General features: G+C 39.6%; 1 protein-coding gene and 1 long non-coding RNA gene across 5 annotated transcripts in view; one reads left to right on the top strand and one right to left on the bottom strand.

Annotated features, from left to right (window-relative positions):
• The first annotated feature begins 3098 nt into the window (after positions 1-3098).
• Positions 3099-5995, top strand: LOC109563280 (uncharacterized). Its single transcript, XR_002181325.2, has 2 exons — positions 3099-3308; positions 4421-5995. It is a non-coding gene; the product is annotated as an uncharacterized lncRNA (long non-coding RNA).
• A 2566-nt stretch (positions 5996-8561) lies between these two features.
• AUH (AU RNA binding methylglutaconyl-CoA hydratase) overlaps positions 8562-16372 on the bottom strand; it is a 183412-nt gene continuing 175601 nt past the window's right edge. For all 4 annotated transcript variants that reach the window (XM_070795172.1, XM_070795174.1, XM_070795171.1 and 1 more), the window contains 3 exons: positions 14218-14268; positions 12988-13035; positions 8562-9181 (listed from right to left, as the gene is read on the bottom strand). In XM_070795172.1, the coding sequence (XP_070651273.1) occupies positions 9104-9181; positions 12988-13035; positions 14218-14268 (177 nt within the window). In that variant the 3' untranslated portion in view covers positions 8562-9103. The remainder of the gene's footprint in view (positions 9182-12987; positions 13036-14217; positions 14269-16372) is intronic.

Genomic DNA, 16372 nt, shown 5'->3' with positions numbered 1-16372 from the left:
GCAATCAAAAGAAAGCTGGAGTATCTATACTAATATTAGATAAAACAAACTTTAAGATAAAAACTCTGGGAGATAGTGAAGGACAGGGAAGCCTCGCATGCTGCATCCATGGGGTTGCAGAGAGTTGGACATGACTGAGCAACTGAACAAAGATAAAAACAGTTGGTATAGATAAAATAAAGGAGAACATTTTATAATAATAAAATTGTTAATCCACCAAGAAGACATAGTAATTATAAATATATATGCATAACAGCAAAGTTGAAAATTAATGAAGAAAAACTGACATAACTGAAGGGAGAAATACACAATTCAACAATAGTAATTGCAGACATCAATACCTCCCTTTCTATAATGGACAGACCAACTGGACAGATGATCAAGTAGGAAATAAAAGAACAAAGCAAAACTACAAACTAATGAGATTTAATAAAACACTTCATCCACCAACGGCAGAATACACATTCTTCTCATATACACGTGAAATCTTGTCCAGGATAGATTATATGTTAGGCCATAAGACAAGTCTCATTAAAATGCCAAGAACTGAAGTTATACAATGATGTGACTGAAGTGGATTCACCAAACAATATGGAATTAAATTTAAAATCAATATTATAAGGAATCTGAGATATTCACAAGGCTGTTAAAATTTAGGAACACAATCCTAAAACCCCCAAAGGGTCAAAAGACAAATAACACAAGGCAAATCATAAAATACACTGAGATGAATGAAAACAAAATTGCATGTCAGTGTCCCAGTACCGTCTTCAGATTCAGTAATTCACTGGAAGGAGTCACAGGATTCAGCAAATATTAACAGCTCTGGCATAGTACATAATCAAAAGGATACAAGCAACAGCAGCAAATGAAACAAGGCAGGGGCGAAGATCAGGGAAGACGGCCACATGCTTCTGAGGGTGTTCTCCAAGTGGAGTCACACAGGATACGTTCAACTCCTCTAGTAATAAATTATAACAATATGTGAAGTGTGTCCAACACCTCATTAGAGACTCAGAGACCAGGGTTTTTGCTGGGGAGTAATCATGTAGGCATACCCCAACTGGCAAATATCCAAACTCTGTAATCAAAAAAGGAAATCAGGTGTTTAGCATAAACCATATTGTTTGTACAAACAGTTTAGATATAACTTATCAGTTCTGCAAATGGTGGGAATTGTACATCATCTAAGTTCCCAAATGCAGACCAAGGGTCAACCTTGAATCAGTACTTCCCAAGAATAGCAGTTCAGACCTGTTATACTAACTTTTCCACAGACATATCACAATTTATGGGATATAACCAAAGCATTCTTAGAGATACCTGCATAGTTGTAAATGCCTACATTAAAAAGATCTCAATCAAATAACCTAACATTCTATCATAAAGAATTAGAAAAATATGAGCAAACTAGACCCAAACCAAGTAGAAGAAAGGATATAATAAATATTAGGGTCAAAACAAATGAAATAGAGAACAAGAAAACAATGAAGAAAAATCAACAAAATAAAAATCTGCCTCTTTAAAAGGCAACACAATTGACAAACCTAGACAGACTGACCATGAAAAAAAAAAGAGGACTAAGTACTAAAATCAGTAATGAAAAAGGGGGATGTAAAGGAATACTATAAACAACTGTGTGTGAACAAATTAGATAACCTAAGTGAAACAGAAAAAATCCAAAAAGACACAAACTATTGAAAGGACAACATATTTCCCAACAAATACTTGTACACCCGTGCTCACAGCAGCATTATTTATAACAACCAAAAAGTGGAAACAACTATAAAAAATTCGTCATCAGCTGATGAATGGATAAACAAAATGTGGTATATACATACAGTAGAATATTTCCAGCCATAAAAAGAAGTTAAGTACTGATACATGTTACACCATGGATATATCTTGAAAACATTATGTTGAGTGGAAAAAAAATCAGACAAAAAAGACTATATATTGTATAATTCTATTTATATGAAGTATTTAAAGTAGGCAAATCCAGAGACAGAAAGTAGATTAGTGATTACTAGGGGCTGCGGGGAAGGGCAATCAGGACTGACTGATAACGGGTACAGGGCTTCTTTTCAGGGTGATGAAAATATCTAGAATTAGACAGTGGTCATGGTTATACAACTGTGAACATACTAAAATCACAGACTTGTACACTTGAATGGGTGACCTTTATGGTGTGTGAATTACAGTTCAAAGGGAAGTTTACCAAGGTGACTTTTATCTCAATATCAATTTTAGGGCTCCAAACACAGAATCAACTCAGAAGATATGGAGTAGAGTCTCAAAAACACATCTTGGTGATGCCTTTTTCAGGTTCCAGCAGCTTTGGAAATCCCTGTCCTCAGGTCGAATGAATAGACAAGATAAAGTCTTTCGTTTTCCTCATAGATGTGGCCTCCATTCTGAATCTGCTGAAGACCTCAGTCAGGTAGGCCTGGTCCAGGCCAGGCCTTGGCTGGCTCCTTTCCCTGGTCCCTTTAACCACAATACTCCTCACATTCACTTTCCAAGACAAGCTTATGCTTGGGGGGAACTTAAAAATGCCAGGTCTGTCTAGGTTTTCAGGAAATTTGACATATATTTTCAGATCTACACAAGCAAACATTTTTTAATACCCATAGCAAATGAGAGATGACATACTCTACCTGAACTCAGGAGTACCAGCATCGTGGATGGGCTGGGATACACACCGTTAGTCTTTTTAGAAGAGTGGTTGGACAGTCACAAGTCACATACACATTCCCACAAAGACCATAGCAAAAACAGTACCTTTCATATTAGATGTTATATTAGATGAACACCTTTCTTTGTGTCCTGTAAGCATCTGAGTCACTGATAGGTAATATGCATAATTATACCAATCAAACCATTCCAATAATTACATTTCTTTCCACCAAGTCAGATGTGGGATGTCATTTCCTGTCTTTTATGGCACAAAACACATTTCTTGTATTTTTGAAATGCTCAAAATAAGCAAGTTCTTGAGCAAGTTCTAGGCTTCATAAAAAGTTTGTTTCAGAACTGTTAATAGACAACTCAAAAGAAATGTTACTCAATGTAGGAGAGGCGGTGAGGAGTTTGAACTTTTCTCAGTTGCCAAACTGCTCTTCACTTTCTGTAAACTGCACAAAGGATTCATTCAGAAAGGTTTAGAGGCTGAAAGTGAAAGTGACTCAGACTACTTTCAAAAAGGTCAAGAAGTGCATTTGCCCATCCCAGCGCCTCTGAAACCTCGGCCTGCGAACAGCACGACTAAAAGAACACAGTTCCTTCATGAGCCGTCACTCGATGCCACGGTAATTTTCACTCTTTCTCTTAGAATTCAGGCCCTGCTCTGTGAAATGGGTTCATAAGAGACTGCGTTTGCAGAACATGTGACAGTCTTTGAAAAGCCAATAGGACTGAACCTTGGCCGTGGGATGTGGGGAGTAGGCAGGGCAGGCACCCACCGTGCTCCCACGGCTCAGTGGCCACAGGGACCGAATCTCCTGGAGCCTCCTCCGGGCAGGGCGCCCACCAGGCAGCCACGTGAGAGCCAACAGGGTGATGAGAAAATGGATAATCCTCCCTCCCCGGCCCTCGAAACTGGTACTATCAGCATGGCATTCAGGCCCAAGGATGAAAGCAAAACTGGTAGGGGCTCAGTCGTGACTGACATTTTGCAACCCCGTAGACTGTGGCCCGCCAGGCTCCTCTGTCCATGGAATTCTCAAGGCAAGAGTACTGGAATGGGTTGCCATTTCCTTCTCCAGGGGATCTTCCCAACCCAGGCATCGAACTCAGCTCTCCTGCATTGCAGGTAGATTCTTTATTGTCCGAGCCACCAGGGAAGCCTAAGGATACTTTTCCTCAAAATATTAAAAGAACTACTGCTAAGTTATGGATTATCCCAAGGGCCAAAGTAGTTATTAAATACAGACCCACTTAGGCAGGTCACTGCTCTCGGTGCTTCTTTATGACCCAACTCGCTAGTGAGCTGTCCTTGCAGCCGCATATTTCCCTCTCTTCAGCCTGTGTTGGGATTGAAGGGGAGCCGTTGGATGACTTCCGGGACAGAGCTGAGTTGGAGCAGCTGTCCTCTGCCCCAACCCCTTGCCCACTTTCTTCTTCAACCTCAGTGGCAGGGAGCTGCTTCTGGGCCTGGGAGTAAGGAAGCAGCTTCCCCTATTGACCATAGCTTGTGTGTGGATAAACACAGAACAGAGCAGAAGAGGAGTGTTGGGGATGAGGACCTGTGTGGCTTCCTCTGGCCCCTTGCAGCCTCGAAGTTTCCAGTTTCACACTGTAGTTAAAAAAACAAGAACAGCCACCAGGTTTCCCCAACCTCGTTTCCTGGGTGAACATTCAGGTTCCTGAACATGACCCTGAACTGGGTGTGGTTGTGAGACCCGCCTACCTGTTCCAACAGGTCTCTTGAAACGTGGAAAAAATCAAACATCACCACCACTTCTGTAGAAGATGACCTTACTGATTCCACAGCCCTTCTGCACGGACACACCCAATCTGTCTTTGCAGGGATCACAAACGACTATGGGATTCCTTTATAGGTGAAGAAACAGGCTCAGAGGGAGGAGATGCTTTTACCAAATGGCCTCATCACTGGTTTCAGAAGAGTTGAAAGCTTGGGTGAAGAATGCCTGTGTGCTTTCCAGAAAAGCACAAAGTGAATCTACAAGCAACTGGAACTGTGACATTAAGAAGTGAATACAAGACTTCAGGTGGGCCTGACCAGTGCAGAATAGAGCAAGAGGCTCATCATTCTTCCCCAGAAGCAGCATGGGGGGCTCTTGACCCACATGCGCTTCTAATGGGTATTCTTATCAAACACGAGTCCTCAGACTTACTGTTCACAGCTGCCAAGACTGGCTCCATATCCTCCAGGTGTCATGATGAGCATTGGGGGCTCTGAATTCAGAATGCCCGCCACAGACATAGCTCTGGCTTCAGTTTCTTAAACGATAAAATGACAAACCCATTTCCTAAGGTTTTTAAGTATTGGATGTGACCAGGTAGCCAAAGGGCTTAGTTTAGAGACGCTGAGCAGGCATCGCTGTAACCGTCACACTGTCTCGTCTTCTGACCCCTCAATACGCACATCTAGTGTCTCGAGTCTCAAGAAAACTAGAACCACTTTGGGCAAAGGTTGACACACATCTATTGGCAGTCTTTGGTTGTGCTGTTCAGCTGTTTTCAGGCTTAACAGTATGACAAGTCAACAGTCTCAGGTTCAGTCTTGGACTCCACCACCCGTCATCAAACTGTGTTCGTTTCCTGCTCTGGATCCCAGGAATAACCAGCACCTCTCCTTTTCCGGATGCTATGAAAAGTAAACAACTGCGGATAGACACACCTGGAGGCATTTAGGGCTTCATAAGCTGTAGTCATTATTATCGTAACAATACCCAGCTCTAATTCTCTTGTCGCCTGCACATATCCTCAATGATATTGTCAAACTGTTCCCTTGAATCCAAACATGCAATACTGTGTTTTCTATACTTCAAAATGGGATTGACACCCTGGTGGCCATGAGCTCACTTTGCTGGCCCCAGGGAATTGTCAGCTCACTGTAGAAGGGTCACCTTCCTACTTTGAAGCTGGTGCTGCATGGATGAATGTCACAAAGGCTGGCCCTGACCACTTGAGAGGCGTGTGTCTTCGAGGGTCCTTGGGGTCTTTTATTCTCACCAGGTACCCAGCTCTCTTGTATTACCCTGGGGTTTGGTTTGAAAAACAAACACTGTGAACCAAACTGTTTGATGATTAGGAGCCAGCCCTCTGAGGGGTAGCTGAGTTTTGGGATGTTCCCCAAAAGACATCTCAAACAGTGAGTTTTCAGGGCTTGAGATCCACAAATATTTTGAGCAGTTTTTCATCCTCCTACCTGCCAAACATCCCCAACCACATCTCACAATCTGTAGCCTGTTTCGTCAACACAGAAGAATGGCTCTTCATTTTATCAAAATATTATCAAGTAACTTTGAAATGCTGTTATTTTTTCTTTTGTGATGCATGTACACGTCTTGTTTAAATGAGAAAATTTCTATTGTCTTCTGATAAAATCCAATAAATGTCGACATACACATTAGTTAATATTTAACTAGGTGAGTAGGCAAACAACAGAAGGATTAAACATTTAAAATGTTTGCCTACCTGTCAGGATTTTTGGACCCCAAATCAAAACAAATGTAGGGCCTCCCCTAACTAGAAGATGGAGTGGAGATCAAGTGAGGAATTGGACCAGCGGGTAGCCAGCTATGAGTCCATTTGAAAAACAAGCATTTTCTGTAATTACACTATCCACAAAATGACACCCAATTACTCTAGTCCGTATCCAGAGTGCTATTCTATGTACTGTCAGAAAAAGTATGACAAGCCAAGTTTTTTGACAGCCAGAAACGGAGGGAAAAAGCACAGGAAAGCCAGGTGTTTTTTACTGAAAACAACACAAACTTGAAATGACCCTTTAAATCACAGAAAACAAGTCACAGGAAACCCAAGTCTTCTCTCGGCCGTGATTACAAGTCCTCTCTTGACTCAGAACCTCTGTTAACTTGGATACCTCTTTTCCTTCCAGAGATAAGTTATACATTAACCAGCACTACATTACCTCAATACTAGTAGGTCTCCTGTTCTGAGATAACACGAAATGTTCTTGCCCTGAATTGTAAATGTGCCTGGTTAATCACCCTCCCTCCCTCTCAACCGCCTTTAGCTTCATCTGAATGTGTGGCTACATCCACTGTGTTTCCGGCTTGCTGCGTCGATTTGACGTGGTTTCAGTTTAAGGACTTGAAAACACTCAAGTTCTGGAGGAAAACAAAAGAAGTTGGGGCTCACCTGTCAGAGCAGGCGCTCCCTCTAGAAAAAGCAGCTCTCCCACCTCCCGCAACTACCAGCCATTGGACCTCAACCTGGGTGGAGTGTTAGGACCACGCCCCAACAAGACTGCTTTGCTAAAGGGAAAACCAAGAGAAATGCAAATATCTGTAGAGACAGCTGAGCAGACACGTGGAAGTTACTACAGGAGGATGTCTTTGCTTTCAGACATACTCCAGTGACTTAATCAGAACTTGTTAGATTAAATGGTGTTCAATCAGTAGCAGACTACAAATCCAAGACAGGAGACACAAGTCACTCAGCACACTCAATTTCCCCGCGAACATAATTATTTCCTATTCAGAAAGGAAGTGGCCTTTGAAAATGTCATGGATAGAGAAAAATAGTCCTGAAACCTTTCAGTTTAGTTCAGTTGCTCAGTCGTGTCTGACTCTTTGCGACCCCATGGACTGCAGCATGCCAGGCCTCCCTGTCCATCACCAACTCCCAGAGTTTACTCAAACTCATGACCATTGAGTCGGTGATGCCTTTAAAGGACCATGAAAACAAGGACCAGCACTTTATTTGCAAATTATCCTGTAGGAAATGAATTAGGTACAACTTTGTCAGCAAAGTGTACACACCAGCAGATACAATCGCCAAAGCCGAACATGAATTTTAATAAGCTCCTTTCATACAACACTGATCAGCTGAGCAAACGTCATAGCCTGCATAGTGTCAGTGGCAAAGGTGACAGGGCACAGGGCTGGCCGTAGCACAAGGGTGTGAACAGTGTGAACAAGGGTGTGACCATCAGCCGAGGGTAAGTTCATGCTTCTCTCTCTCAAGGATTTTAGAATCGAGACTGAGAGTTCAATTTCTCAAATTAAAAACTAAGTTTCGATGATTTCAAAAATTCCAAGTCTATGCTTTCCAAGAACAAAGAAGCTGTGGAAATGCATGAAACAGGCAGTCACCCACGTGCTGAACTTGACTTCACTGCAGTGTTTGGGGACAGTGAGGCACCCCAGAGCTGGCAGATAACAGGAGCGGGTGGGTCCCAGAAAAGGGAGGCTTTGCTGGTGCTGCTGGACTCAGCCCTGGATGCAGCCCCAGAAAGCAGTGAGGTCTGATAAAATGAATACAAAATAAAGCTAGCTCAGATTCATTCAGGGAGCATACTGTTCGTCTCCCTTTTGCTGAATTACATAGCTAATTCCCACACACTTCCTATCTGCCTCCCAGGCAAGGCCAAATAAACTCACATGACCCTGGAGCCCCTCCATCTCTAGGTGCTTACCTGGACAGGGTTAGAAAGGTATGATGGTTGTTAGGTGGGGGAGAAAGGGTTACCATGTTCACCTTCCTTCCTTACTGAAATCAGGTGCAAATAGCTAGGGAGAGGAAGAGAAGAGCAAACTCCACTTCACCCTTAATCCGGGACCAAGGCACTTCAGTGGGCCAACCTTAGTACACCATTTTACTTCTGGGTTAGGGCAGGGAGCCAGGCCACTGGCTAGGAGGGCTTCAAGGTTGTACCAGGCCTCCAGTTGGCTGCACGAGGCCTTTGGCCCCAGTCTCTGACTGGATTAATTCTCCACCATCCACACTGTATTCTAAGACTGACTACATAAAGAGGTCACCTGATAGAATCAGCAATAGATAGGTGGATTCTTCTAAAATCCAACATGCAATGACTTATTCAATACAAAAAGAATGGGGTAAGAGAAAAATTTCCAAGTTTTCTTTTCACTAATTTTATTCATATTTGGTAATTTTCACTCAGAATCCTATCAACTCCTTTTTCAGTATGAGATGTAAGTCTGTAGGTGCATGTATATACAATCCCTTAGAAACTTTATTTGGTATAACTTCGCATTTTTGGTGTATAGAAATAAAATTTATTTTCATACTATAGCACAGGAGACATACAATCAATATTTTTTCCTAGAGAGTATAATATATAAATTATTCACATTAAAAAAATTAAGAACAGAAAGCCTCATATGCAGGAGGTATTTAAAAATGTATACCTAATTTTGAATTGGTGTTTTTGACAGTATACACAACTAGCTTACAAATCTGAATGAGTATGATGATACATATTTGAACAAAGTACGCATATGGGCCCACTCCAGATACTTAATTCAGTACACAGATAACTCGTTCTTCACTTTGGTCACTGCAATTCCAGGTGCTGAGGCGTATGTGGATCTGAAAGGTACTTCCAGGAGTATTATTTATTACATTGGCATTTTAAAGATTTCTGTTTCTTCTATTCTCCTTTATAGCGAGGGGTCCTTTTCTCTTTAAAAGCAAGAAGACCTTCAAGTCTGTCTTTTGTTGGAATGGTCTAAGAGAAGCAAAACAGTACGTTATCTGTGCCCAAAATGAAAAACAGCTATAAAAGTTTAATGAGCTTTATCTAAGGAAACTCATTAAAAGACAATCTAAAAGTGTGAAATCATCTGAACAATTTAAATTACATGAGCAGATTTATCATTCTAACTCCAATATGCTTTTTTCTTCCATTTTACTAAACATACTTCAATACAATTAAGAGTTTATTTTTTAGACAATTTTAGGTCTATTAAAAACCTAAGCAGAAAGTTCAGAGTCCCATATACTGCCCTCAAGCCCCTCACTGTTTCCCCTATTATCAACATCCTTTATTAACGTGATATATTTGTTATGACTAATGAGCCTATACTGACACAGTATTATTAACCAGTCCATAGTAACACTAGGGATATTCTATGCGTTTTGACAAACACATAATGTCATGTATCCACCATTAATTACAGCATCATAGAAAACAAGCTGACTGGCTACACATCCCTAATGCTTTACCTAGTCATCCCTGACCACGCCCCCGCCCATGTCTTTTCCAGAATGTCACATAATCGGGAGTCATATAGTATGGACTTTTAAGATTAAAATTTGTTATTTAGCCATATGTGTTTAAGGTTCCTTCTTGTCTTTTCCTGGCAGAGTAGCTCATTTCCTTTCACTGCTGAGTAACAAACACCCCACTGAATGCACATATTAATACCACAGCTTTTATTCATTCACCTACTGAAGGTCATCTGGGTTGTTTCCAAGTTTTACAAAACTTAGGAATAGCAGCTTTGTAAAGCTGCTATAATAAACACCACTGTGTAGCTTTTGCGTGGACACAGGTTTTCAACTCATTTGGGTAAATGCAAAATTGCATGACCACTAGGTCATGTGGTAAAATTATATAAGAAATGGCTAAACTGGGAAATCCTGTTTTTATGTGCATTTCTTAATATCATATGATGCGGACCATATTTACTTATGCTTATCTGCCTTCTGTATACCTACTTTGGTGAGGTATCTCTTCAGACCTTATATCTTCTTTTTAATGAGCTATTTTCTTACTATTTCTTACTATAAAAGCTATTTGAGTTTTAAAAGTTTTTTTTGTACCTTGGATATAAGTCCTTTATCAGATATGTTTTGCAAATATATTTTTCCCAGTCTATGGCTTATCTTTCCATTCTCTTCACAGTGTCTTTTGCATAGTAGTAAGTTAATTTTAATAAACATAAATTCTTTTTCTTTCATGAATTACACTTTTGGCATTATATCTAAAAAGCCACTGCCAAACTTGAGGTCACCTAGAATTTCTACTATGCTAACTTCAAGAAGTTTTATAGTTTTTCATTTTACATTTAAAAATAAGTCTATAGGTCATTTTCAGTTAAGTTCTGTAAAAGGTATAAGGTTAATGACTAGATTCTTTCTTTTTTGGTAGTTCAATGTCCACATGCTTTTAGTACTATTGATTTTCAAGATTACTTTTCTTCATTGAATTGCCTTTGCTCTTCTGTCAAAGATCAGCTGACTACATTTATATGAATCTGAGTCCCCTATTCTGTTTCATTAGCCTATCTGTCTTTATTTTTGCCAGAACCACACTTTCTTGATTACTGCAGCTTTACTGTAAGTCTTAAAGATGAGTTGTGCCATTCCTCCAACCTTGCTCCTTACTAGTGTGGTGGCTAATCTATGTCTCTGGACTTTACATATAAACTTTAGAACTGGTTTGCCAGTATTAGGAAAATAGCTTTCTGGCATTTTTATTGGGATTGCACTACATGTATGATCAAGTTGGGAAGAAGTGATATCTTAAAATATTGAGTCTTGCTATCCATGAATATGAGCTATCTATTTATTTAAATAGTGATTTCTTTCACCAAAGTTCCTTCTTTAGCTTGGATTATATTGATTTCTGAATGCTGAACCAGCCTTGCATATCTGGGGAAAAAATATTACTTGGTTGTAGCATATAATTCCTTTTATAGATTGCTGGATTTAGTTTGCTATTATTTTGTTGAGGATTTCTATATCTATATTCATGAAAGATAGTGGTTTACAGTTTTCCTTTCTTGTAATATCTTTAGTTTTGTTATGAGGGTAATACTGTCCTTGGGCTTCCCAGAGGCACTGGTGGTAAAGAACCCACCTGCCAATGCAGGAGATGTAAGAGATGCAGGTTTGATCCCTGGGTTCAGAAGATCCCCTGGAGGAGGGTATGACAACCCACGCCAGTATTCCTGCATGGAGAAAGAGGAGCCTGGCAGGCTGCAGTCCACAGGGTTGCAAAGAATCGGACACGACTTAAGTGTCAGCACGCACACACGCACTGTCCTAATGGAATAAGTTAGGAAATATTCCCTCTGCTTCTATTTTCTGGAAAAGGCTGTAGATAATTGGCATAATTTCTTCATTAAATGTCTGGTAGAATTCACCAGTGAAAAATATCTGGGCCTGGTGCTATTTCAGAAGCTTATTAATTATTGATTTAATCTGTATTAAAAACATAGGACTATTCAGATTATCTGTTTTTCCTTGTATGAATTTTGGTGTATTTTGTCTTTCAAGGAATTGGTCTATTTCATCTAGGTTATCAGATTTGTGGTCATACATAGTTCACAGTATTCTTTTATCCTTTCAGTGTCAACAGGATCAGGAATAATAACCTTTCTTGCATTTCTGATAAATTGACTTCTTTTAGAATTAGAAAAGAACTTTCTTTTCTAATATACACATTTAATGCTATAAATTTCTCTCTAAACATTATTTTTGATGTATTTCCACAAATTTTGATAAGCTATATTTTCATTTTGATTTAGCTCAAAATATATCTTAATTCCTCTTGAAACTTTCTCTTTGACACATGTCATTTAGAAGCACACTGTTCAATCTTATTAAAAAGATTAAATCTCACCATTAATAGGTAGGGTTTCATCTGTCTTTCTTTAACTGAGTTTTAGTTTAATTCCCTTGTGGTCTGACTATTTTGTACAATTCCTATTCCTTTACATTTGATAAGGTGTGGCCAAATATGCTTTTAAAATTTTTCTTCAGACTCTGAGGTTGTCCATTTGTAAGAGGTTTGTAATTTAGTTCATTCATGGCATGTGTTCATCAATGACAGGTGGCAATTTATATATACAGACCACAGTTTACACTCTAGCTCTAGCTTCTAATTCATGATTCTACCATGCTTAAATGGGAGCTAACACAGTTTCCAATTCTCAGAAAAGGTGGAACAAAACTCTTAGGCCACTTTACATGCCCTAAAACAAAATGTTATCTTTCATTTAAAAAAGGACAGAAGAAAGGAAGGGAGGAAGGAAGATTTGTTCCTCTACAAAAAGCCCTATTAATTTGTGTATAAAAAAAGAAAACCATATGTAATTGAATTAGTGAACTTTCAGTGGGTAGGAGAAAAGGTTCAGAACATCAGGAAAAGTCAATGAGTCTCAAACTCTGATGTTCCCTAGAGGCACATGGTCACAGCTGCCTTCCTCCCATCTCTCTGCCCTGAAGTGAGGGTTCCAACCACACCCAGAAAACACAACATGAGCCAGAGAGACATCTACAGAACAAATGCTGCTAACAATTATTCCAATGGTTTTCTAAATTATGTAGACAGGAGTCATCATTAAGTGAAACAGAATCAGTCACAAGAGCTGGTGATAATTAAAGAAAAGAAACAAACAATTTCAACCCATTTGTATGATTCTGTAATAGGCATGAGTCAAATCTGCTCATGATATATAATTTAGTTGACTTATACAGAAGGTAAGGGGTGTATCTGCATTGAATTAAAGAGATTTTATCACATACCTGAGCATAACATGCTTCTTCTATGGCTAATCCTGTTACTAAATCGACCTGATAATAAAAATATAACTCATTTTAGCAAGAATTACTTTTAAAAAATATGGTATATCAATATAAATTCAAATTTAACAACCTTATTCCAAAAGAACAGAATTCTTTGATGTAATACAGCAAATCAGAAGTATGACCAGCATAAGAAACTTAGCTTGCCTGGGTTCAAATTCTGAGTCTACTATATGTGAGCTGTGTAACCTTGCTTACACAGGTTACTTAACCTCTTTTGCCTCAGAGAGGTGCATCTGAACCAGTAGCTAATTATAGTATCTACCAAATGGGGTTATTGGAAGATCAAATGAGTTAATGTAGGTGAAGTCTTTATAAAATACATAAGATATAAATATATATATTGCCTGGCAGCTCAGATAGCAAAGAATCTGCCTGCAATGAAAGAGACCCGGGTTCAATCCCTGGGTCAGAAATATCCCCTGGAGAAGGAAAGAATTTTTAAAACCCAATCAAATGCCTTTAAATTTTCTTTAAATGTGTTTACTGCTAACAAATTCAACCCTGTTTTACTGCTATGAAGCCCAGGAAAATATAGCACTTCTGGGTCTGTAAGGAAGAAGTGTCTTTCTTTAAAATTCCTATAATTTATCCAAAATACAACTGCTATAATGCAAAGCCCAAAGCAAATGGGTGCCTGCATGGATCCCTTGGCCTGCTTATCTCTCCACTGTCCTAAGGCCTCCGCTCCTTTGGACTATATCACCAGAGTAACCCCAGGGCTCCCTACAGGGTTTACTGTGTCTCACTGGAGAAAGCACATGGAGAAGTTAAAGATGGTCTCCATGCTTAGTAGGAGCTTTGCAACAGGAAGTTCTCCTTAGAACATTTTTTTTTTTTTTTTTGGTAATATGATAATGGTGCTGAGAATACACAGAATACTCTTTTGTTTTGGTTTTCTATGAACTACTAGCCAATAAGTCTATTAACTCAATGGCAAAAATAATGAACATGTCATATGCTTCAAGGCGCAAGTGAAATTACTGAATTCTGTGATTATGATACTGAATCAACTACAGCTATAAGCAGACTAAAATCACTCATGTAGCTAAAAAACACCTCAGTAGCTTTCGGTAATCACAGCAGTAAATATTTTAGAATATTAAAAAATAATGGTTCATTTAAATTAATTTCCACTACCTATTCCAACAAAAATCTTAGGACACTCACCTCCATTCCTTGATTAATTGCTAATTTTGCCACTCTCATTGCAACAGGTCCCTAAAATTCAAACAAAACATATTTTAACTATTATTAATGCAAATTATGTTGTACATCACAGTTAAATTCAGAAATTCCCTTTGCTGGATCCATAGTATAGAAGCAACAATGGCTGTAAGATAACTGACGGAAAATTCATTTTAGGAGATTTGCAAGGCCTTTGGGCTTCCCTGATGGCTCAGAGAGTAAAGAATCACCTGCAGTGCAGGAGACGCAGGAGATGCAGGCTTAATCACTGGGCTGGGAAGATCTTCCACAGGAAGAACAGCAACCTACTCCAGTATTCTTGCCTGAGAAACCTATGGCTACAGCCCAAACGGTCACAAAGAGTCAAACACAACTGAGCGACTAAGCACGCACGCAGGGCTTTTAATTATTAATAAATCGTAATTGTAGCAAACTACTGCATCACCACATGACGCCGAGCCCACAGCATGCTGCAGCACAGCACACTAGATGTTTGGAGGACGTTGGCAGGTGGCATGTGTCCAGTAGAAGGCTTTCTATTGTTCAGCAAATCTCCCTACAAGTTAAGTAGGAAAAAGAAAAGGAGGTAAGAGTGTTTGGCACAATTAACATACCCATCAGTGGTTTGACAGAAGGTTGGGCTGTATGTTGTCACCCTGCTTATTTAACTTATATGCACAGTATATCATGTGAAATGCCAGGCTGGATGAAGCACAAACTGGAATCAAGATTGCCAGGAGAAATATCAATAACCTCTGATATGCAGATGACACCACCCTTATGGCAGAAAGTGAAGAGAAACTAAAGAGATGCTTGATGAAAGTGAAAGAGTGAAAGTTTAAGCTGGTTTAAAACTCAACATTCAGAAAACTAAGATCATGGCATCTGGTCCCATTCCTTCATAGCAAATAGATGGGGAAACAATGGAAACAGTGACAGACTTTATTTTCTTGGGCTCCAAAATCACTGCAGATGGTGACTGTAGCCATGAAATTAAAAGACACTTGCATCTTGGAAGAAAAGCTATGACCAACCTAGACAGCATATTAAATAGCAGAGACATTACTTTGCCAACAAAGATCTGTCTAGTCAAAGCTATGGTTTTTCCAGTAGTCATGTATGGATGTGACAGTTGGACTATAAGAAAGCTGAGCGCAGAACTGATGCTTTTGAAATGGTGTTTGAGAAGACTTGAGAGTCCCTTGAACTGCAAGGAGATCAAATCAGTCAACCCTAAAGGAAATCAGTCCTGAATATTCATTGGAAGGACTGATGCTGGAGCTGAAGTGCCAATACTTTGGCCACATGATACAAGAACTGACTCACTGGAAAAGACCCAGATGCTGGGAAAGACTGAAGTCAGCAGGAGAAGGGGACGACAGAGGATGAGATGGTTGGATGGCATCACTGACTCGATGGACATGAGTTTGAGTTAGCTCCAGGAGTTGGTGATGGACAGGGAAGCCTGGCATGCTGCAGTCCACGGGGTTGCAATGAGTCGGACATGACTAGAGATTGAACTGAACGGAACTGGGCTGGAGATGAGGCTGACGCTCTTGATTAACATGGGAGTGCAGATATCATCTGTTTTAGGCAGTGGATCTGTATCATTCTTCCCTGGGCATCAATAATTAATCACAATGATGATATACTAGTAAAGACATGTCCTCCAGGCGGTACTCCCACATTACACAAAAGCTGCAGGTCCAGATGAGTCCTTCAAGATGTGTGAGGGTCAAAACTGAGAGTCCTCTGCGAGAAGGTTTTGTCTTAGAAAACCATAATCCTCCAGATGGAATTTATTTGATCACATTTTAAATTCCTGAAAATTGTTATGAGTGATGAATTAGAATTGAATGGTATAGTTTAAAGCACCTTTTGAATTAAAATGCAAGGGGCTCTAAATAAGAGGCACAACAAAGGAATCCAGTAAGTGCATAAATGCATGATAAATGCATGATGGCATGAAAAATGCCTTTTTTTTGGTTATCAGTTTTAACCTACCTAAATTCATTCCTAAATCATCTGCTGAAAAATTTTAAGACCCTGCAATTTTCTGAGACTTAGGCAAGTATCTTAGTTAGAATTCTTCCAAATGTAATTTGTATGTACTATTTCTTTTTAAGATCAACAATTC

The sequence above is a fragment of the Bos indicus genome, chromosome 8 (assembly GCF_029378745.1).
Source record: "Bos indicus isolate NIAB-ARS_2022 breed Sahiwal x Tharparkar chromosome 8, NIAB-ARS_B.indTharparkar_mat_pri_1.0, whole genome shotgun sequence".
In the NCBI taxonomy this organism is placed as follows: Eukaryota; Metazoa; Chordata; class Mammalia; order Artiodactyla; family Bovidae; genus Bos; species Bos indicus.
Note: the sequence above shows the minus strand (reverse complement) of the source record. Positions and strands in the feature narration are given on the sequence as shown.